This window comes from Aulonocara stuartgranti (assembly GCF_965226115.1).
Source record: "Aulonocara stuartgranti genome assembly, chromosome: 14".
Classification (NCBI taxonomy): domain Eukaryota; kingdom Metazoa; phylum Chordata; class Actinopteri; order Cichliformes; family Cichlidae; genus Aulonocara; species Aulonocara stuartgranti.
This window is the reverse complement of record NC_138950.1, coordinates 16,150,138-16,174,605: the sequence shown is the minus strand read 5'-3', so window position 1 is coordinate 16,174,605 and position 24,468 is coordinate 16,150,138. Positions and strand designations below refer to the sequence as shown.

The window sequence follows — 24,468 nt, the reverse complement described above, 5'->3', positions numbered from 1 at the left end:
AAAGCATTAGCAGCAGCTCTTAAACTGCATCATAAACTGCTTTTATTAAACTTTTTTTTTTTTTTTAAAAAGAGAGAAATGGATCTAATTCTAATCAGTATGACTGCTCATTATTACTCTTACCCTGTTGTACCCAGTTCTGTCACTTGTGATGAAAGCTGACACGCAACATTTCAGCCCCTCCTTGAATTCAAGTGAAGCAGAAAGTGGAGAGTACAGGGAGGTCATGCTCTCTCGGAAAATACTTGTGCAGCAGTGGAGAGAACAGACAGCCAGAGAGTTCTGCCGAAAAGTCTTCTGACCTTTTGGTAATTTGTCCCGGGTAGTCAGGTTCGCCTTATTTGTGGTGACAAGACTGTCAGGGAGCGACTGAGGAGTGGATTCAAGGAGTGAAACGCAGCAAATAAATGAATGAATGAGGCTGCTGCCTGTCAGCTAGCCTAAATGTTTGGCCCTGGAGTAAACATCTGTAATCTCCTCTTGTCCTCTGTCATCATTTTACATGAAATAAATGTTAGTACAGTCTTTCAATTGTACTAACATTTTCTTTGCCTCTGCATAGCCTTAAACCCTTCCACTCTCTTTAAAAGATAAGAGCATTTAGTAAAATATTAAAAAATATATTTCTCAGGTTTGATGGGTGTGTGTACTTGTGTGTCAGGACTGTGCGTATGTGTATGTGTTTGCCAACAGCATGTAGCACCAGATAAGAGGACCTTCTTCAGCCTCAGTGTGCCATCCTTCCCTGCTGGCACTGACTACTCAATAATTTAACACCCTTGCTGTCAAACACTTCAGCTAAACCCCACCAACTAAATATACAGCTTCCTCCAAGCAGAAAGAGGCCACAAGGTCACCTTTCACACGAACACGTCACATGACATCACGCTGTGCGTGTGGTGCTTCTTAGAGGAGGTCTCAACTTGAGAGTCATTTGCAAAGTTTTAGCTTTGCGATGCTCGCCTTTTCTTTGTCCCCCACCCACTCTTAATCGGGCAGGGCTAGTCTGAGCTGTGATGTTGCTATATGGTGGGTTTGGTAATAGAGCTGTTGTGTTTTGGTGACAGCCCCCCCCCAACCACCCGTCTGTCACCCTGTTTTCCCTTTATCACCCTTTCAATCCCCTCTTTCCGACTCCTCCTGTCTCCGAGGGGGGTTGGCAGTGAGTGAAAGCCGCACAAGCTCTTCGTCTTCAAGGCCATGTCAACCTGTCCCTCCCGCTGCCATGCCAGCTGCTTTCCACGCTCATGGTGAGCAAGAATGCTACCCTATGTGATGCTTTCCCCTAGTTTTAAATACCAAAAGATGCATTCAAAGTATAGCTTTAAAATCCAGTTTCAAACATAGCAAAGCTACAAATCTTGCTCTGAATGCACAATGGTCACCTACAGCAGCACTCAAAAGGAAATGCTATTAGACTGTCTTATGTGTGTTTCTAGGTGATTAACAGTCTCTAAATCTAATCACATGGTTGGAACCCGGCTGCTGCATTTTGTTTTTGAGAGGGGCTGCGTTCATGTGGATGGCTGTTATATAAAGCGCTGAAGTGAAAAAATGCTCACACAGCATTGTCTACAATTTGAATCCAGCTCCAGAAGCCTAACCCTGTATGCGAGCGCCAGCTACTCAATTGTTTGTTTGTCTGCGTGTGAATGGGAAAATAGACGAGTCAGTTGGATTTTGCCTGCTCGCTGGCAGTGAAGGATGGCGGGAGAAGAATGTTGGCTAAGAGGAGGTAGCGAGCTGCAGCTGTTCAGAGTTAGCAACATTGGTGTGATTGTGTGCGCAAAGAGCCTGAGCCATGATATTTGTATAGCTCACAGTTGTGGCTCTTCCTCCAATTGGACCTGCGGGTAGGGCAGGTGCATCCTCCTAAAAAGAAAACAGGCCTGCTGGATGTGTGCCACTGCCTCTTATCAGTATAAATGCCCAGATGTGGAGTGAGCCAACTTAGATAATTTTTAAGCTTCCAAGGTCACTCATAACAAACTGTCAAACCATTAAGCAATTTTCTTAACCAGCTCAGGGTTGCAGGAAGGCTGGATCTACCCATTTGGGTGAAATAGGGCGACAGGCCACCGCACACTCTCACATCCACCAATTTACCTGGGATGAAATTAGCTTACCTGGAAGAAACCCACAGGGAGAACATGCAAACTCCACACAGAAAGGCCCCAGCCTTGTTGCTGTGAGGCAACACAGAGTTAACCACTTAATCCTTGTTGCCCATAAAAGACTGAATGGTTTGGTTTTTTTATTTATAAAATGAGATTTCTCCCCTATCTCAATTTGAATTGTTTTTTTCTTTTTCTGTCGGTGTGTGTATATTTAAAGTTAGCATGCTGCAGACGGTCTGCCAAACACATGTGCTGCACACATACTGGATCTACCCAGACAAAAGGAATGCAGCTGATATGAATGCTTGATTATTACACATGGTTTCTATTCAGGGGAAGAACGGTGAGCTACAAACCTTGGAATAAACCCGGCGGTGAACCAATCCTGAGCCAGGTTGTCTTTAATTTATGCTATAAGAAAAGCTCATGGGATATGATAAAAAAGACCAGACTCCACAGAATGTCATTAACTTGTGCTTGTGATTAAAATTGGGAGGCAGAGGGACGTTATGCACACATTTGTGTGTGTGTGTGATGTCCATTCATTCCCAGGCAGACGATCTATGTTTGTATATCAGGGTCTTGCTGGATCTCTGCCATGAAATCTTGATTATGGCCCTTTGAGATTCATGATCGTAGGATTTTTTTTCCCCTCATTCCCCCTGCACAACGCTCCTCAATGAGTTTCCTGTTAAAAAAAAGAAAAAAAAGAAAAGGAGGCACTAATCTAAAACTAGTAAGGCTTTTGGGTGAACAATCTGCTCTGCAATCTTTAGATGAAGTTGTTTATTCTAAAGAGCAAACAGATGAGGTTGAAGATATAATTGGAAGGGAAAAATGAAGACGGTGTAGAAGGGTAAAGAAGCAGATTGAGGCTTTTTTGTAAACAGACTGGGGAAACGTGTACATGTTCATTAGAGTAACTGCAATAAATAAACGTAATCTTCCAATAGGATTGCGAGTTAATTCCAATCTTTATTGGTCTGACCTTTGTTTGTGTAATCTTAAAGCATGCCAGCAGGGACTGAAGGGCACTGCAAGTTTAGAGCAAGGCCTGCACGTAGCCTGTCTGTGGAAGTGTGAGCTACTGAGTGCATATATGAAGCCTCATGAGGTGTTGTTGGTCTCATTCAGAGAGTCTGAAACAGGTTGGTGATATCCTCTAACCCTAGTGACCTAAATTAGCTTCATTTTTTATAACAGCACTAAGTGCTTTCTGTTATAAAATATGTCATGGCTTTTTTCTTGTTTAAAACTATCATTGCTTTACATCTCAGTATGTACCAGCATTTAATACTAATGTGGAACTGAAAACATCCATCTATTACTTTCTTCCTCTTTTCCTGTTCAGGGTCGCAGGGGGCAGCTGGAGCCTATTCCAGTTGCCGTAGTTCAAGAGGCAGTGTACACCCTGGACAGGTCACCAGTTGGTAGCAGGGCACAGAAAGACAGACAACCATTTGCGCTCACATTCACACCTGCAGCCAATTTATTATCACCAGTTAACCTAACCCTGCTAACTGCATGCCTTTGGACTGTGGGGAAGCCATGGGGACATGGGGAGAACACGCAAACTCCACGCAGAAAGACCCAGGCCAAGAGGTGGATTCAAACCCACTGTGGGATCCAGCAGTGCTAACTACTGTGCTGCCCTGAAATTGCAACATACAGCTTTCAAATGGATAACATGTTGATTGATGACGCAGACTTAATAAGTAAAGCTACAAGTTTGAAAACAATGAATATTAAAAAGTGTGAAGGCGTACACTTCAGCCAATGTACCCAAATGGAAAAATGAAAGGGTTACAAATGTTCAAAGGTTTTGATATTGCTTCGTTTATTTTACCACCCAAGTAATCATTCAGATTTAAAAACAACAGATCTTCACAGTGAAGGACCTTGATCCAGAGTGTTTGTGTCTTTCTGATTTTTAGTGTGGTTTTGGCGAGTCATTGGCCCCAAAATAGTTATTGGAATAATATAAATTAAACTGTGGCAATGTGATGACTGCATACTGCCACATCCACTGGTACACTGCCAAACAGGACAAACATTTCACTGTTGTTGGAAAGTTTAGTTTTCTTGCCCTTGATTTATGTGACACAATCAGAGAGGCGTCTGATCACTCTCAGATTCATTCTGTGGCCAGTTTTCTGAAATCCTTGGAACAATCATGTACTGCTGCCTCACTCTGATGATTGACCGAGAGCAAATCTGTTATGCAAAATATAACTTCAAATCCTTTTTTATTTAACATACTATTTATGGTCTTTTAAGTCTCATTTTAGTAGTTTGCCTAAAAAGTTTTGCAGAATGCTATTCAAACACATCACATCCTGTGTGTCGATTAAAGGATCTTTCCTTCCCTGTGCTCTGGATCATGGGCTGGTGATGGCTTTGGATGGATGGGTAGTTTTAGAGGCAGATAAGCAGGAATAGTAATTGATTACTGTGGTGCAGAGGAACCTTATAGGGATAATGCTAACACCTCAAGGCTCACAGGATCCCTGCACTCTTCAACTCTGAGCTGAGGCTATAAGGAGCAGAAGAGACAGCAGGGCAGGTTAGATTTACCATAATCCCACTGGGGATAGTGGGATTAAATTCTCTCTGTGGATTCTTATTCTTTTTTTACATCATCCACATCCTGATCATTTGTATGTGTTTAATTGTTCAATTAAGCTATCTTTTTCCTTTCTGGGGGGCCTTTTTTTTAGATTTCTCTAACCCTGTATCTGCTTAACCGTCCAGTACCTTCATCTTACCCAGAGAAATATGTATGTTGCCTTCTTCCTGAGTTGATTTAATGAGTTTATCCAGAAGCAGAGCTGGTAGCTATACTAATGCTGCTCAGAAGGGGAGAGATGCTTTATTGAGGGTGAGAGAAAAAAGGGGAAAATAATGGCTTGGTTGAAATGTGCCTTTATTTAGGGAAGGAGAGAGAAGGAGGACAGAAAGAGAGGGAGAGAGTTGCGGAGATGAGAGGGACTGACAGACAAATAAAAATGCTCCTGGCTTACAGAAGTATAAGTGAAGATAGTGGAAGAGGGAGCTTAAAGCTGCTGTTTGGAGGTGGAGAAAAGGCGGGCAAGAAACTATTTCTTTCAAAGGAGATGAGGATAAAACCGGATGGGCTGAAAGGCAGTGCCTTGCTCGGAGCCTAAAGATTTTCCAGGACGGCAGCAAAACTCCTGTTTGCACTATGTAGGTTCACAGACTTAAGGAATCTGTCTGAAGCAAAGAGCTGACAGAAGCTAAACATAGCAAGTTACAAGGCTGAAGTGCCAGTGGAGCTTTATCATCTTTTGATCATAAGTCTGCCAGACCGAAGGCCACGGCACCATGGGGCAGTTCCTCCCCCTCAAGAAAGCATGCCGTACTTTTCCACCTCTTTCGGCCTGTTTTTCATCTCCTCTCTCACACTTGCTCTGTGCCTCTGTTGACCTTTCCCTACAGTAACTGTCTCTGTTTTCTCTCCCTCTCGTCCCCTCCCTTCCATCGCTGCATCCACTCCCCCCCTTCCTTCCGCCTCACCTACTCATCTCTTCTCACTTTTGGATCCCCTTGTGATCCCTTTTGTCCGCAGAAACAGAAATCAAAGTCTGTCATTCGCCCCGAGTGTCTCCAGCTTCGTGCTGGAGGTGCAGCTGGAGGTTGTGTGTGAGGGAGGAATTGGGAACAGTGAAGGACAGGGTTTCTTCGTCTGCATCACAGACTTGATTGATCTGTTGAACTATTTTAGGTGTGATTGTCTATTACATACTCGCTGTATGCTGAAATGTTTAAAGTAGGTTTTAAAGCAGATATTCCCCTCTTCTTCTGTTTTTTTGCCAGTGATGTCTCGTTTTTCTTTTGTGTTTTCCCCATTGCTATTCCACCTGTCTTCTCATTTTTTGCTCTATTACCTGGTGTATCTCTCGCCACCTTGCTATATCTATTTCCCCCCTTCCCTTTGCTTTTATACCTCTGTCCCCCTCCTCGTCATCCTCCCTGCACCCCCTCGCCCCAGCCCACAGAGTCACCTTATCTGTCTGCAGTCTGTCTGACTTATTTATCACTGCTCTGAAATATTAAAGAGTCTGCTTCCTCTAGTCTTGAGGGGAGTCCACCTTACTTGCAACACGTGCATGCGCACACACATACACACAATGTAAATTATAGTGTTTCCAAAGACAGCACAGCGCTACGCATCCTGTCTTTTCAGAGTCTCCTCTTGGCTTTTAGAGACTGACAGACTGCACATGGCATGCTGACAAATTCTGCTCCTTTGAGACCTCTTAGGTACATGTATGCTGTCAGAAAGACTTTTGGCATTTGGGCTTGAGTGACTGCAAGCCAGTGGTACATATGCCTGTTCCTGAACACCAATTAGCATGAGCTGATATCACCATACAAGGGAGTCCTGACTCATGTGAACAAGTAGGATAATTGCTGCTGGTCGCTTTATGGAAACTACAGACTTGTGTTCAAGAGCTGGAAAAAGCTCCGCTTCCGTCACTCACCACTGTAATTCTCAAGAAGTAAAAAGCATCAGCGTGAGGTGCTCCATGGATAGTCAAACAACAGATGTAACCTTTCCCTCTGCACTTTCTGTCTTTCTTTTATTTTGTTCACATCACTATTAATATCCCTGAAATGTTAGCGCAACACCACGAAAGCCTGAGAGAAGAGACTGTCTGAAGGCACGAGGTACTTCCAAATTTGTGTCAAGAAAGCATGAAGCATCAAGCCACGAAGTCTTACAAGCGTATTTTATTTGTTGTTGAACTTGTGAAAGAGCCACATCTGTGTTCCTAACCCTAACAATAAAAGACTAAACATGGTGCCACATCTGGTCAGACACCCAGACTTTTTCCCTCATTCTGCCTTAAGGCACTGTAAACCTGCACATGTTTTTTATGTTTTGATCTTCTATGTTGAGTACATTGAGTTTACATGTCATGAAATGTGCTTTTTAAAAAAATGCCATTGCCATACTCCAAATACATTGGACACTAACTGCTTCCATGTTCCTACTGCTTGTCAAACTCCATGCAAGCAAGCTTGGGAAGCCTGAGAGTGACATAAGACTTTTAAAACACTGCTTAGAATCACTGAGATGTGTAATGTGTCTTTTTTTTTTCTGGGTCATCGTTTCAGTCCAGTCACTGTTTCAGTAAGGCTCAGGTGATGTCACAGTTGTTTTAAGCATGTCTTTCTGCAATTTGTAGTATGTGCAGCATGAGCAGCCTGAAGGATATGCATGTCTACACACACCGACACGTGGAGAAGGACAGAGGCTCATGGTGGCTTCTATTCTTAGCAGGCAGTCCCATGGGGGTGCAGCGGTGTCTAAGGCTGGAAATGGTGAGCAGGCCAAAGCGGTGTGGGTCTGCTCCATGATGGTTCTGCACCTGCTGTGGAAACTGGGCTACCTCGAAGCCCGGTGGCCCAGCGCCTGCTGGCTTTGTCACTACGCCCACAGCTCTCTCTTTCTCCAGGCATGACAACAAATACGCAAAAAGTCAAAAGGTTGCAAACCAAAAATTAACAAAAATGATTAGAAGCTTGTTCATCCAGAATTATTCCCCATGAGGCAAGCTTATGAGCATCAAGTTAATTTATCAGCTGGGCCATAAGCAGATATTTTGGACGCTTTCCACGCAGAGCTTATTGAACATGGCTGGTCCAAATGGCAACAGTATAGTTTTTGAGCTGTAATGGGCAACATTTAGGATTGTTTTGGAAATTGGGCACCGAGTTCAGAGTTTGGCTACGCATCTTGTCCTCATTATTTTGGACGGGAACTTGGCTATGCTGAAGTTTTGAGCCATCGTGGAGCTGCATGTGTCATCGTCACAACCCCTTCATCTGTCATTAAACTGTTTACCTCTTAAATCAGTGTGACCTGAGGGAATAAGTCATGTTTAAGCTACAAATAAAGGGAAAACATTAGCATCGGTGGGTCACTGAGTCAGGGAGAAATTAGTTTTGTTGCTTCCAGACTGTAACAGATTCAGTCTTGGTTTTTTTCTCCAGATTGAAGAACACTAGTGTTGAATGACACACTGATCCTGAATCAGACTTTTGGTTCTCCCCCGGCATTTGTTCCTCTCAGCAAGAATATCCTGTGCCAGTATGTGGGAGGGGATGCCCCACAAGACTGTCATTCAGACTAATATGATGCACAATCTACCTGCGTCTCCCTCCTCGTATTTGGCATGACTCACAAAAGTGGGCACTTCTCTTCAGTTTATGTATCTCTCTAAGTTCCTTTCCGCTTTATTGGTCCCGTATTCTTAACTTTACAGTGTAGTCGTGTCTCATTATGCGCAAAACAATCCTCAGATTCAAAGTCCACTGAATTTAGTCAGTGTTCAGATTAATAGGGGTCTACATTCCTCACAATGTGATGCATACAACCACGCGCATAAAGGCTTTTATTTCCATCAGCAAGCTTTGTGAGAGTTGCAGCAGATGGAGTAGATGAGTATTGATTTTTTTTTTCTTTTTCTTTTTTTCTATATGAACATCGGTATGTTTATCAGCTAGTCCAGTTTTGTTTTTGACACACACACACACACACACACACACACACACACACACACACACACACACACACACACACACACACACACACACAGGCATCGCATTGATCACTGTTTTTGTTTTTTCTTTCTAATGAATGTGAGCGCAGAGCTGAGGAGGCACTTGGAAGCAATTCTTTGGACTTTTGTAAAGGAAAGTCAAATGCTTGGCATTGCACTGAATTATGAACAGGACAGAGGTTAGGACTGGTGTTGTTTGATAACTTTTAACTGTGAGTATATTTGTCACATGTACATGTTTCAGATGAGCAAACACATTTTAATATTTAAAAAATATATATGTTTATCAATGTTTTATTTCATTTTAAAGGAGCAAATCTATCAAAAGCCTACCTGGCCCCCATGAGAAGAGGTAATTACCCCTTAAACATAATAACTGGTTGTTCCACTCTTGGCAGCAAAACACTTTATGCAGTCGGTGTGGCACTAATCTCCTCTCGGCTCGGGTGTGGCTAGTGAAATTGAACTCATCTTTCAATAAAATGTGGTAAATCACGGGTAATTTGATATTTAATGAGGGGGGCAATTACTTTTTTTACACAGGGCCAAGTAGGTTTGGCTAACTTTTTTTTTCCCTTAATAAATGAAATTGTCATTTAAAAACATTTTGTATTTATACCCATTACCTTTGTCAGATATTAAGCTTATTTGATTTGTAACATAAGTGTGACAAATATGAACAAAAAAACAAATAAGAAATCAATTAGGGGCAACATCGTACTCAGAGCACTGTATACCTACACTGGTGTAGGACGATGCTGTCTTCAGTGGCTTTTTTCTTTCTGTCACTAGTCAGACTGAGATAGAGGAGAGAGACAGTTTCTTGCATCTGCCACATTTAAAATATTCTGAATCTAGAGAAAGTTGAGAAGGAAAAGCAGACCGAATCTCTGGAATTAGAGTGCGAAGAAGTTATTTAAAGGTGAAAGAAGGCGAGATGACACCAGCAGAGTACAGCGTTATTAAAATGAAATGCCACCAGTTTATTTACACATGCATCTCCTGCAAAACAAATCAGCAGAAATCCAGGTGTTGCTCTCTATCTTATTTATGGGTGCCCCAATTATAAGCCTACTGCCTGCTGGTTCTCAGTGTGCCGTATGTGCATGAAAATTAGGTGCACATGAAATATGGAAATAGTTAGTTTGCACCACGGACCCACTGTTGGGTTGTTTTCTGCATTGTTGTTTAATTGAAAGAGTTGTTGTGCCAAAAAAGCCAGCTGTATGGAGATGAGAGCAGTCATGAATGGATGGACACAGGAAGGGATGAATGGAGTCCAGGAAGCTGTTGACTCAGGATGGCGGAAGCAGCACTTGGCATTTGGAGCGTGCTGCAGTGTGCCTTGTGGTGACAAAAGTCTTTCAGAATGAAAACGACTTCAACAACTCAACCTGCATTTCAATAATCACTGAATGTCAGAGATGTTATGTTTAGAGCTGAATCAGTGGGTCAAATCATCTGTTAATGAATTTTTTTATAGTTTTTTTTAAAATCCTGATTATACAATTTGAAAATAGGTTTAACTTCATTTTACATTAATATAAAAATCCAAAAGGGTCTGACACAATTAATATTATTTTGCACAACTGTAAAAGTAAAAATCTATTCAAAAAACACTTAAAAAAAATAAGGTTCAGGTGGGCACTGTTGCAAAAGCTCTGTCATTTTTAGTTCTCTGCCTTACATGATCTCAGGGTCTTGCTGGGGATAATGTTGATGTAAAAGTTCATTGATGTATGCTGGTGCTTGTCCATGAGGTGCTCTAAATGTCAAAACCAGAATCTTACACAGGACGGTGAAGTTCATGGGGAGCCAATACAACAGTACAACATCTGTGTGACATGTGGACATGTAGAAAACTATCTGGGAACCCGCAAACATTACAAGGAGATTCTGTTAAGACAAGTGAACAGAGAATTACAGTAATCAGAATACAATGAAATGAAGGCATTAACAACAATCTTCATTTCAGACCAAGTGAGTTCAAGTGAGTAAAAACAAGAATGTAGCAGAGATTTAATATGAACATCCAAGGTAAAAATAGTCACCTCCAATGTTCCTCGTGGAAGACTTGGCAACAATTGCAAAAGGACCTAGAGTGTCATTACACTAGGCATAAATCTGTTTGGGGCCCAAAGAAGGGTTTCTGTTTTTGTCATTAATTTGGAGAAAATGGTGTGCTATCCAACTTTTTAATAGATTCTAAGCACCCACAGAGGATCTGTAGCTTAGAAACATCTTAAAATACAGTAGATGCATTAAAAATGAACTGAAGAAGAAACAGGTGGAACAGAAACAATACAGGCCCCAAAACTGAACCCTGCTGCACACCGTAGGCAGCAGAAGTGGAAGAAGCAGCCACAGAATAAGATCGTTCGGATAGGAGAACCACATCAGCAGATAAAGCACAATATAAGGCACTATTTAGGTTTTTAACTTTCATGAAGAGTTTAGCTTTATAATTTCCACAGAGCCCTTTCACAATACATCTCAGTCAGCCAACCAAACACATACCATTCATACAAGAACATCAGAAAACTCACTTTAGCACCTGGGTCACAGACGTTGGACAATCATATCAGTTTGTTCCTTTCCATGATCTAAATTCTCCACATGGCTGCTGAAATGAGCTTGTTCTAATTTTACTGGAGTCGTATTTTGCATAGTGGTGTTATTTTGACTAGATTCTGTGATAACAAACTCCCTCCATTGCCCTGTTTGCTGGCTCACGCTGTGTGCAGCATTAAATCAGCATAGAATTGTTTGGAGACTGATGGAAAAAGGCCAATTACTGCCCGATTTCTTCTATTAAAGCTTCTTTTATTATTGATTTGCTTTCCCCACAATTCATAAATCTGCATTTAGTGTTTATACTACTACCAAACAAATAAACCAGGAATGAAATGTTAAAGCAACCTTTCTTTCTGTTTATTTTTGACATAAAACAGACAGTGTGCACAAAAACTCTTTTCATCGTTTCAAAATACATGCCAAAGAAGAAACTAAACCAGAGACTGCTATTATATTTATGTCCTACTTGCTATAAACTAATTAGAGGCAACTTTGGATCGAGTGGAATTTCTTTAGAGATGCATTTCTCTGAACTTGTCCCCGTTCCCTTATTCTCTGTGCATTTCGTGCATATGCTGGCATATTTTATTATAGCGATTTAACCTGATTTACGTGATTATTGGTGTATTAGTCTGGGGCATATCGTCAGTCTGAGTGTGAGCCTCAACACTAACATATTTCCAATCTTCTGGTGATATTCCACTTTCCATGCATTTAATGATGCCTAGACTGTTTTCATTTGAACATAGTATTGTTTTAACTTTTTAATATTTTATTTGAGTGTAACATTGCACTTTGAGTGCCTTCTTTTCTATAACAAAACAGTTTTCTCTCTGGGATTAATAAAGTATTCTGATTCTGATGTGAACTCTGTGGCTAACAGGGTGTAAACAGATTTTTTTTTTAAGTATTTCCGCAGATGTTTGTGGGGGTAAGTGGATTATGTGCGCTTAAAAAATTTCCCAACAGTAGAAATGTAAATAATTTCCACTCAGATAAGAGTTCATGCATCAGTTCTGCACTTAAACCTTATTGTAGAATGACCAATAAACATTTGACATTTGCAGTTCAGTGTGAAAATCTGTATGATAGTGTAGTTGTAGGTTGTTAAAGCGCAGTTAAATATTAGATGCATGGTTGGATTTATAGATGGCATTCATCTTTGGCTGGATGAAGCAACATAAATTTAAAGAGGAGATGGAGGAACAGTTGGTTTGTGTGTGTGTGTGTGTGTGTGTGTCTGTCTGTGTGTGTACTCTAACAGCTTCTTCCTTCCTTTTATCACGTTTCCCTCAGGTCCCCAGTGAAAGCATTGTCCTTTGATAACATGGTGATTTTCTGTAAACAATAAACACTTTGGTATATTAACACAGGAAATTCTTTTATCTCACATTTGCTTTTTTCATCTCTAAATCATTGTGTTTGCTCCTCTGGTAATGTGATGGGGCTGGCTTTGTACTCCATCACTTTGTGGTCTGATAAAAGCAGAGCATGTATCAACGTGGGGGTGGGGGGGTGGGGGGGGGGGTTGTAGAGGAGTAACTCAAGAGTTTTAACTTCAGGTTTCACTTTATGGCGGCCACGTGCATAATCATCCATTCAATCTAAGCAGGAGAAAGTGAGACTGAAAAGAACAAGGACAAGGTCTCCCTGAGCGTGAGTTACATGGTAACGTGTATAAATGTGCATCGTGCTGGTTGTGAATTTTAGATAAATGCAAATTGATATTTCCGATCAGACGAGATGGTGGTAATATATCTGCGTGCGTGTGTGTGTGTGTGTGTGTGTGTGTGTGTGTGTGTGTGAGAGAGAGAAAGCGATTAAGCTTGGGAGCAATGAGCCATGAAGATGTAGGGAAGAAAGTTAGTGAGTGGAGATGACAAACGCACACTGACAAAGATCTTGAATGGTCTGTCTAACAGCAGCACCTTAATGAATCCTATCCACAAAATAAGGGGGTGTTGTTCTTATCCCATTCTAATGAAGTCGCATCAGCATCCAACTAAAAGTCGAATAAGTCTTTATGGAGAAACGTGACTACAGCTATAGTCTTGTAAATAATTTAGGCTTTAGCTCATACTGGGTTCCACCTAATGTCCTGGTTTCAGTCTCCTCAGTGACGCTAATCAAACAAAGTCTCTCATTCACAGATGTGATTAATTCGCCAGTAGAGCCGCTCCACCAATTAATCAACCAGGAAATGATTGATAAGTGGCTTCAATCACAGGAAGAAAGAGACACACATCTTATAAGACATGAACGTGTGTGTGTGTGTGTGTGTGTGTGTGTGTGTGTGTGTGTGTGTGTGTGAGCACATGAGGTGACAGACTTGACGTGGTTCATTAGCTTGTGATGAAAGACCCCGCTGTGGGGTTCAGTGTTCGCTCACTGTACGGGTGCATGTGCAAGGTTGGTATTTTTTAGGAATGCTTCACCATAGTGCACGACGAGTGTGTGTTCGTGTGTCTGTGTGTTCGTGTGCAATCACACTTGCACAAAGAGAGGAGGCTGATGAAGCTTGCCACTCTGACTAGTGTATGAATATTTATGCAATTGATATATCAGTGTCTGCCAGAGAACACAGGCTCCAGATAGCAGGGATACAAATAAGAACACATGCCAAGTGTGTGTGTCTGTGAGTGTGTGTCTGTGCATGTGTGTGCGTGTGAGTGGGCACAGTGGTATATTATAAGCCCAGGAGTACATGAGCTATTGGTAGGGTGTGAGATTGTGATAGACGTGTGCATGTGTGTGCGTCAGAGAGAGAGGGGAAAAAAGGCGTAGCTGACATTTACTTAGCTCTTCTCCTCTAGGCTTTTTGTGCCCCACATTCACAGAGGAAGAATAACACTCACTCTTGTTTTTTAAAACTTTTTGCTGCTGTCTTCACATCTTAGCCTCTGTCACTACATTACATTGTGCTGCTTGTTCCAAATGGAAGAGGAAGGATGGGGGAAACTCCACTGTTAGAGAGCATCTTGCTTTGTTTCAGTCAGATGACTAGGCTGATTTAAATGAGGAATTCATATCTGCTTTGTTAGAGTGAAAAAATAGTACATGCCTATATCTACATTAGCAGCACATTATATTAAAACAACAGCAAGACTTTCTAATGCAACTCCAACAGATGGGGAGTGAAATGTACAAAATTAGTGTGAAATCTGCAAACACTGTATTTACATCAGGGCCCAATCCCACTGCAGAACAGTGAGGAAAATACTGCAACCAACCGTTTATACTGAAGGCTGTAATGACATACCTGTTTAATTCAATAACTCAGACCACGGACTTCTGGATGATTTTAAATTCATATCATGCACATAATTCACCGACAGAGAGAGAGAAAAAACTGCAGTTGCAGTCATCAAATCATGTTTTATTTCATCACAAAAATTACAGGTTATTTTACCACTCGCTCTTAAAAATCAGCTTCTTGTATTATATTTGCCAGGCGTCTCTCTGGAGCTCGGCAAATAAAATCTGCTATGAAACTAGTTCCCTTCCTGAAGCATAACACGAGTTTTTAATAATCATTCAGCCAAGAGAAATTGGCATAAACGTACTTTTCACACTTGATGCAGGACGGTAAAACCAAAAAAAATGAATTAATCTCCTTTTTATTTTCAGTCATTTGTATTTTTAAGTGCCACGGTTTCAGCACTGATTACAAAACAATGTGGCCTGATTTTTACTTACAGCGACAATCTGATCAGACTAATAACACCTACTTTGTCATGCCTGTAACACACACTGAGTAATCATCCAAAATCCAGGCTTAAAATGTGTGCTAATCTAGGTGTGCTAATTATTTCATTGATAAGCTGCTTGGACTCCAGTGGTAAAGATAATGGCCCAGACAATACCCCATTGCCTGTAAATGAAGACATTAGGTGTTTGGTTACTGCCAAAGTATGCTATTCTATACAAAGATGAATTTGTATGAACCGATGCTGTGATCACAACAATGTGTACAGCACAAAGAAGCGTTTGAGAGACTGCTGCAGTCCTTCTATGTCCAAATTTCACTGCAGTGTTTAAACTTTAGGTGATGTGGCTTCAGTTTACCGATGTTCCCAAAAGCCTCACATGAAGACAGTCAGTATTTGTAAATGGTAACCAAAAACAACAATAAACCAACATCTGAGTTCAGCTAATCTAGATGAGTTCAAATTAAACCTCCTCTTTTGGGCAAGCAAAAGTTGCCAAGTTTAACTTGGATGGGATTAAAAATGACAGTATTCACAGCTATGGAGCCTGGTGGATTGAACTATGTGGGGCTGTTTTATTGTCCCCAGACTGCAATGAATTAAAAATTGCATCAAGTTGTGTTATACGGCCGCAGTCCATGACCTAATCCTTTAGAGAGGATGGGCAGTACATCAAGATGATGACCAAAAGCAGAAAAGTAAAACCGGAGTGGTTGAAAAAGAATTAGATTCATATCCCCAGACGGTTAAGTGAGAGTTGTGACCTTAACTGATGGGATACTTTTTTTTTTTTTTTTTTTTTTTTAAAGCACTGGGACTGCTTTTAAATCAGTGTCAGTTTCACTGTTTCTGTTTCTCAGCATTACAGTTTTGACATTGCTCTGGTATGTGGGCGTACGATCAAGGCTAATTGTAAAGTTGGACAAAAAGTAAATGTTATGCGTCCCACAGATACTGGGAGTGTGTGAAGACAGCAGTGTTTCCTCTTGCCGCCAGCAACAGAACAGAACAACTCTTTGCTCGAGTTAGCTAAAGCAGCCCTGGGAGGAAATAATGGTGACCTTGGCAGCTTCTCATTCAGGTGCTCGGTGAACATTTTGCAGAAGTGGTCAATTATAACATAGATGAGCAATGGAAGAAAATCCTGCACTGCAAACAAGGCGCAGTGGTTTCCATGAGAGAGAATAACTCTCTCTGGCCTGGCCTCTGGAGTTTGTAACCTTTTGCAAAATGTTATTGGTCAAGATAATAGGTGGTGATAATCACCTCTAATACCCAGTACACTTGGACCTCTTAACCCAAAGGAAGATGCTACAACGGCCCCTGAAGAAAGGTTTATTGGCAGGGAACTTGGTTGTCTGTGCAAACCTTTTCTTCTTAATCCTGTGAGCACTAAAAAGACTGAAACGAATCACAAAGCAAATGAAAAAGACGCATGGGAATACAAGGTTTCTGCGTGTGAAGAACATTGCTACTGAGTCGTGCAGTATGGTGCAAAAGTCTTGAATCACCTGTCAAAGCCAGACTTTCTTGTCATTTTTAAATCAGTCTTGAGTAGCAGTTCTCCAAGCTTTCTAAAGGTCTTTTCAGATTCAGCTATCGTAGCTGATCATTTTCAGAGGAATGTCTTTATTCGCTATATTGGAGACAATTGAACAAAGAACGAATTTTAAATTGTGGCTTTAGGCACTTTGTTACTAACCTTTTGTAAAAACATGTCATTTATTCACATTTCTTTAGGTGAATCCATGAAAAAAAATGCCAAAGTGTGACAGGCATAAAATAATATTTTTGCACTAACAAGGTGATTCTAGAAGGGCTATTAGCCAGAAACTGGGCAAATCCCAGCATGGTGTGCAATGTGTCCTTAAAGTGAGAAAATTGGACAACTGGAGGAGAAAAGAAGTGACAGGTCTAAAAAATAAAAAACAAAAAAATTCCCTAAAACAATTTAAAGCAGATTAATAGTATCTGAAACTCATATCCTTAAGAAATAGGTGGAAAAATCCATCAAAAACACATGACCTGAGAGATGCATCTGGATCTTCAGTTGATCCATCTACTGCTCACTGAAGCTTCATCCAAAATGGTCTCAGTGGAAGGGTGGCTGTCAGGAAGCCATTCTGAAGGAAGGTTTTACAGAGTCATCTATTCTAAATTTTCATTAAAATTGTTGTCAGTATATACAGAGGATGCCACGAGAGAGGTACAACAGTGAGAGTCTACAGACATCTATAAAGCACAGTGGAGGCTTTGGAGTTGACCGGGGAACACAACCAAGATACAGCCAGAGGTTGGCCATAACATTGACTTTACATCTTCAGCAGCACAAAAAAAGACTCTTGATGAAAATATAAACGGACCGTCTGTGGTGAAAGGCAGAAGAAGCCGTCCTTCAAAAAGAAAGATTCCCTCTGCTACGTTTGAGGAGTTGTCACCAGTGTTAGACACACTTCAAAAACACAATAAAGCAGTGTTGACCGTAATTCCACCGGTGGTGTTGGGGATCTTGTCAAAATTAATGAAATTATGAACGCAGAAAACTACCATCAGATTTTGTTTCACCATGGAATACTGTCTGGAAAGGACTATTCCTTAAAAAATTACAAGAAAGCTTGCCTATGTAAGTTCAGGTGTTGTTAGATAAAATAAAGGGGGTCATACAAAATATTGACTTTCAGTGGTTAATAATGTGAACTATTTTGCCTTGTTTACATGTTTCACGTATGCTTGCACATGAATGGAAATCATTTTCTATTTTCCCAGCAAAACAAATGAAGAGTGGCTTGAGACTTTTGCTCAGTGCTTCCCCCCCCCCTTTTTCCACAAATCAAAGGAAAGTAAATCAGCAGTATCCGGTTGTTCAGTCTGACGTCACTAGCCATGTCTGGGCCTAAACTCCGCTGCAGGTCCATATGATCACTATGGCATTACTGAGAGTTGAAAAACTGTCTAAAGTCTTTCATCTTTAATAAAATGATCAGCGTTCTGCTCTACCAGGTGTAACAATTGAGTTTAACATCCAGGCATCCATGAAAACAGAATTTATGACATTTAACGGAGTTAGAAGTTAGCAGGAAGTTAGCTCGCTAGCTTCTATCTAAATACAATATAGCATGTCCTGACTGCGGGGTTTTGGAAACAAATTAAAACGTACATCTCTGTTATCACTTCCAACATAAATGAAGACAGAAAACTAAACAGCAGTGACGTTTGTAGGGTTACTGAAGTTTGGCTAGCTGGTATATAATGATGTGCTACGTGACCGCTAGCGACACATCTATGTTAACATAATATAAACAAGCTAACTTTTTTTCCACTCGATAAAAGTTAACGTGAGTTTTCTCGGTGGTCAGGAACAAATGTAATCACATTGCAGGATACTGTAAAAGGACCAAACTTCAGCCAGGAGAACAACTGAGATAATCCATCCATAATACGAGGTTAGTCATTCATATACTGCTGCATGGGCTGGGCTGTAGTTACATCCTAAGGTTTTAAAAACTGAGCTTAAATAAATGATTAGCGGTAATAAAAGCCGAGGGAGGTCAACAGTGATCACTGACTGTTTTAGGAGCTTTTTGAGATCAAATAGAAGAAAATACATAACATTAAACATGTTAACAACACAAAAGCCATATTAAACGCAGACTACTTTAGACCCGGAAGTAGGATTCGTCGTGTCATCCCTGAACAACCGGATACTCAACACAAAGAAGTCACGCAGAGGTGTGTGTTTGCATAAAAATAGAACAAAGCTAGGTGTGGGGCTCTGAAGGACAAATGCAATTCTAATAGATGCTAAAAGACAGGCCTATGAAGACACCAAGCTCTTCTCTTCTTTTCTCTTCTCTCTTCTGCAGCCTTGAGTGGTCTGTATGGGCCTTTTTTTATTATACAAATACATCTTACAAAGTTTTAATAGTGCTGCCTTCGTCCTCAGCACAAGGGCATCTGTGAGCTGATGGATATCTGAGAAGTGCTTACCCAAATCCCCTGGGTCCTGAACGGAAACAGTCATCGTTCTTGGCTTACATCTGTTCGTTTAAGGAAAAACTGCAAATTTGCAATAATTTAGTCCACTTGCTGACATATTACTGCATGATAAGCGGGAAACAAAACTGTTGGACCTATGGTTTTTGCATCATTAGAAGTAACAAATGGCTATAATATAATATTATGGGTTACTCTGACATTTTTTAATTACTTGTTTGTGTGTGCACAAAACCCCAAAGAGTCCCAACCAAAATGGTTTCTTTTGTTAGCCCTCATTAATCACCCTATGTGTTTCGAATATTATTTGAAAGGAAAAAAAACAATAAATCTTTATAAGCTGTGCTTATTTGCACTGTTGAGGGATGTTGAGATTATTTTTGCCACTTTAAAAATGTCTAGATTTAAAAACTATTTGTTCACCTTTTTTAACATGAGATGTCTACTCAACTGCTCATTAACACAGTTTTCTGATGAGCCAGTCACATTGGCAGCAACTCAATGTATTTAGTAGGGATGGGTACCGGTGTCCGGTGCCATGATGGCACCGGTTCTGACATAAACGGTAGTAACCAGACCGAAAAGCAGCGCACATTTCGGTGCTTTATTTCGGTGCTTTTTTTTCCTGAGCTGTGATACACTTCTAGCCAATCATTTTACGTTTCCGAGGATAGTAGGCGGGGCCAGGTACGTACGTTCTTTTATGCAGAGCTACAGATTAAAAATGCCCAAGGCGAAGCGGTCAAAAGTCTGGCTGTACTTCACAGCAAAAGATGCAAACTCAGCAGCCTGCAACAAGTGCTTTAAGCTGATACTGTCAAAGGAGGTAACTCCTCAAATCCGATGAAACACCTAGCGACGCATAGCGTTTTTTTTCTCTCCAAAAACCAAGAAATGCGCTGTATTTGATAGCTTGCTGCGAGACCTCACACCGAGCGCATCTACTGCGGTGTGGTGCCTGTTATCGGACCCGGAGTTAGCAACATACCTAAAAACACGAAGAGGAGAGTCCTGGCCCCTAGCCCTGCCAGTGTAGCAGAAATGATGACGGATGATGATGGCAGCAGCAGCAGCCGTTCTTCTCTGCGTGAGTAATTTACGTTGAGTAGGCTAACCACGTTATTAAATTAATGCATGTAAGGTGAACTAGCAAACATCATCATATCTACATGCGGCTGTCTTCTTGTTTGATGGCAGCTACTCCCTTCACCCTGGCCAAAAAGGCTAAAATGACCAAAGAAAAAGAGGGAAACAGCTGAACATGAGCGGTTTTTGGACAAAGTTTGTGTTTTTTTCCATTGATTAAGCACTGCTTCCAGCCAAGAGTGATACCATATATGCCCTATAGCTGCAGAAAAGGCTAACATTGTTATCTTTTTACAAAAACCAAATCAAATCAAATCACTTTTATTGTCACATCACATGTGCAGGTACATTGGTACAGCACATGTGAGTGAAATTCTTGTGTGCGAGCTTCACAAGCAACAGAGTTGTGCAAAATACAAGAATGGCTACATCTGAAACTAATAAATATATGTACAATATATAATAGTATATGCATTTCTGGATGTGTATAGTAAATATTTTCCTACGTGTGTGTGTGTGTGTGTGTACACATATTTTACAAATTAAATAGAGTAAACAATAAATAAAATATATAAAATATACAGAGTTGAGACATGTGCAAAACAGTGGCATTACTGTACAGTATGGAGTGCATAATGTTAAAGTTCCAGTAGTGAAGCTGAGGTGTCTATGACGTGTTCAGCAGTCTGATGGCCTGGTGAACCAGCTGAACATGAGAGGTTTTTGGACCAATTTTGTGTTCTCCATTCTTTAAGCACCGGTTCGAGCACCGGTTCGAGCACCGTTTAAGCACCGGCACCGTTTCAAAAGTACCGATTTGGCACCGGTATCGGATAAAACCTAAACGATACCCATCCCTAGTATTTAGGCATGTAGGCATGCAACCTGATGAAGTCCAAACTGAGTATCAGAATGGGGTAAAAAAGGTAATTTAAGTAACTTTGGGGCATGGTTGTTGATGCCAGGTGGGCTGGTCTCTGGAGTTAACAGAGAATGGTCTGAAAATGAAAATAACATGTGAGGTGAAAATGTTAATTTCAGAAATCAGAAGCCGACCAGGTTGCTTAGAGCTGATAGGAAGGCAACGGTAACTCAAATAACCGCTTGTTATAACGACAGTATGCAGAAGAGCATCTATGAATGCACAACACATCGAACCTTTAGCAGATGGACCACAGCAGCAGAAGACCACATTGCGTGCCACTCCTGTCAGCTAAGAACAGGAAAACAAGGTTAAGTTCAATGTGGTGGAACAGGAGATTGGCATCAAGCATGTAAAGCTGACAAATCTGCAGCAGTTGCGTGATCCTATCATGTCATGTGCTGAATGACAGTTGACTAAATAATAAGCTGAATAATTAATGCACTTGAGCTCTAAATGGGCCACTACCCATCAGAAAACACAGTCACCACTATGTCTGAATGCAGCTGTATTATATGATAGACAGGACTGCCATTCACGGTGCATATTGTCTGTGATTGCACTAAGTAATCAATAAGGCATTTTGCTTGCCTAAAAGAAAGAAATTCACCCGCACAGTGGACATGTTGACTCTGCAGCTTGGTGACACAGCTCTCATTTATTTCTAACCCACCCCCCACCCCCGTTCACTCTTTTTAGCTAATCCGATCAGAGTGTACTTTCCTACAGAGACTTGGAAGAAGAGGCCTGTGGGAAGTCTTCCCTGCTCAGTTGTGTCGTAGGACTGTGCGATATTTATTCAGAATCATCATTTGTTTTCTTGCAGCAGTAGTAAAAGCGTGGGATTGCGTGTGGTTGTTGCTGGCTCTTGGTAATAATAGACTTACTGAAGGTGGAGGATGAGAAAGTATTCAAAGTGCTGTCAGTGGTGCAGGCACAACACAAAAGTACCACTTTCTTACAGTAATACCTATTCTAACACATATACCTATAATCATGACTAAAGGGTTGCTTTGCTGAAAACATCTTCCTTTCATTTTAGAAAATGGGCTCCCAACCTAGAATTCCTGTTTCCTGCACTTCTAAAACCAAACTTCAGTGCTATTTGTGGTCAGTCACGGCTTCTTTGGGTTATTTGCTTCTGTTGAAAGTTAAGAAAAGGAACATTTTATTCTGTGCAAAGCCAGCTGTGTGAGAAAAAGCCTATCAATTAGGCTTGAAAGTGTTATGTGTGTGGTTTTGTTTAATCAGTCCCACACCTGCAAGAAATGTGGCAACACATCCAAACTGTAAGTGATTCTCTACACTTATTCTTTCTCTGTCTCTCACTCGGCTCATTTTTCCTCACCTGAACGCTCGTCTAAAATGGATTTTCACCTCTGTTCTCTTTCTCTCATCTCTTTATTTCTTTTTTCTTTTTCTTTTTTTTTGCATCACTCTCACATCCTCATCGTTGTGTTTGTGGCCCATTCTGATTTTATGCCAGTTGGAATCATTTTAATTGCCACCTCTCTCTGTTTTGAAAGACAGGTTTGTGGCATCTGGAGGCCCTAGGCCAAAGGCTGTTTCTATCTGTCATTGACATGCAGGCATGAATATTGGCACCTGCACTATGGTGCACATAAGCTAACGGGCTACGCTTTCACGCTGCTGCTTAGCACTCAGATTCATGTTGCTAATAACTCAAGAAATTACAGGGCTGCAGTGTTACTTTTCATGAGTGCCACTTTCACACTATGGCAGCTGTTTGTGTGTTCGTGCAGTGTGTAACGTGTGTTATACGTATGTCAAAGAGAGCAGCAAGATGAAAGTCTAAAATGTTATTTACAGCCATGTTGGAGATGTGGGCATCAGCGCCTCTGCACCATTCGCTTAATATTCCCCGTGATCTCCTGTCATTTGCTATTTAAGTAGCTGCACTTTTCTTGCTGTTGAATGTGGGAGGAAAACAATGTTACTCGCACTTAAAAGCAGACCCAATGTGCCAGATATTATTGGCTGACTTTCTCTCTGTTGATGAGTAACATATCATTTGAGCTTAGAGAAGCCAAAGATGTCATTTAGACCAAGTATTGTTCTTGAATGGTCCTCCTGCCTAAAAGCAAAGCATGCGATGTTTGTTGATTGACATAACAGGACCTGCAGAACAGTGACACCTTTGAGAAGAGTTTGTGGGTCTCTTAAGTGGTCATGTCACAGCAAGGTTGTAATTTTCTTGTGAAATGTCATGTTTTTGCTTTGTGGTGAAGTCATTGATTTTTTTTTTTTAAGCCACAGCAGTGGAGTAGTGTATGGGGAGAGGAGAGCTGGCAGACAATGAGACAAGAGATGTAGAACTTGACACACAACAAAAGGTTCTCAGCAGGCTTCAGAGATCCCAAGGACCAACCCTCGTCAACTGATCGTTTGATTTACTTGCCTTTATTCGTGTTACCAGTCAATCAAAATAACTTTTGTTTACCATTCATTTATAGAATTTACAAAACCAAACTAAGCCAAACATTGTTTTATTGCGTAGTCAGCAAGAATGAGAAAGTGGTAGAGATTAACTGAAAACACGCAATTTAACTTGTCAGCGTAACACTGCCAGCCATCATATCGTGCCTCCTTGTAGTGATTCTGTTTTTACATAGTGCTTCTATGTCCACTAACCAAACAAACCAACCGAATATCCACTGATCAAGACCAACATGAATGACAACAAGTCAGCTATGAAGTGGTATGAATCTCAGAGCACGATCTGTGGATACTGAGGTGCATGATGCGCAGAGGACGCCAACCTTCTGCAGAGTCAATCACTTCAAACATCCAAACTTCGTGTGACCTTCAAATTAGATCAAGAACAGTGCTTAGAGAGCTTCGTGGAATGGGTTTCCAAGGCCAAGCAGCTGCATCAAAGTCTTACATCGTCAAGCACAATGCAATGCGTCAGATGCAGTGGTGTAAAGCACGGCACCACTGTACTCTGAAGGTCACAAATCAAGCTTGTCTGTCTGGTAATCTGATTGAGGAGTCTGGGTTTGGCAGTTGCCAGGAGACATGTCTGACACTTGTTGTGACATGTGGAGCGTTTGGTAGATAAGGGATTATGGTGTGGGGTTGTGTTTCAGGAGCTGGGTCCGGCCCCTTAGTTCCAGTGAAAGGAACTCTTAATGCTTCAGCCATTTTGGGCTATTTCACGCTCCTAACTTTGTGACACAGTTTGGGTGTGGCCCCTTCCTGTTCCAACATGACTGCACACCAGCGCACAAAGCAAGGTCCACATTGATGTGGATGATCGAGTTTGGTGTAAAGAACTTGACTGGCTTGACTTGCATGAGTCCTGACATCAACCCCCAGAACACCTTTGGGATGAATTAGAGCAGACACTGTGAGCCAGCCCTTCTTATCCAACATCATGTTTGACCTCACAAAGAATGGTCAAAAATTCCCATAAACAGACTCTTAAACCTTGAGGGAAGACTTCCCAGTGTTGAAACTGT

The 24,468-nt window shown here is 41.2% G+C and overlaps 1 protein-coding gene across 3 annotated transcripts in view; it reads left to right on the top strand.

Moving 5' to 3' along the window:
- The window catches only part of ppm1lb (protein phosphatase, Mg2+/Mn2+ dependent, 1Lb), a 73,739-nt gene that overhangs the window by 8,334 nt on the left and 40,937 nt on the right, over window positions 1-24,468 (top strand). The window contains exon 1 of one of the 3 annotated variants that reach the window (XM_082503441.1): window positions 19,907-20,065. The exons of the other annotated variants lie outside the window; for them this stretch is intronic. Coding sequence (XP_082359567.1) covers window positions 20,030-20,065 — 36 coding nt within the window. The 5' untranslated portion in view covers window positions 19,907-20,029. Of the gene's footprint in view, window positions 1-19,906; window positions 20,066-24,468 lie in introns of those variants that run through there. 3 annotated transcript variants of the gene reach the window in all.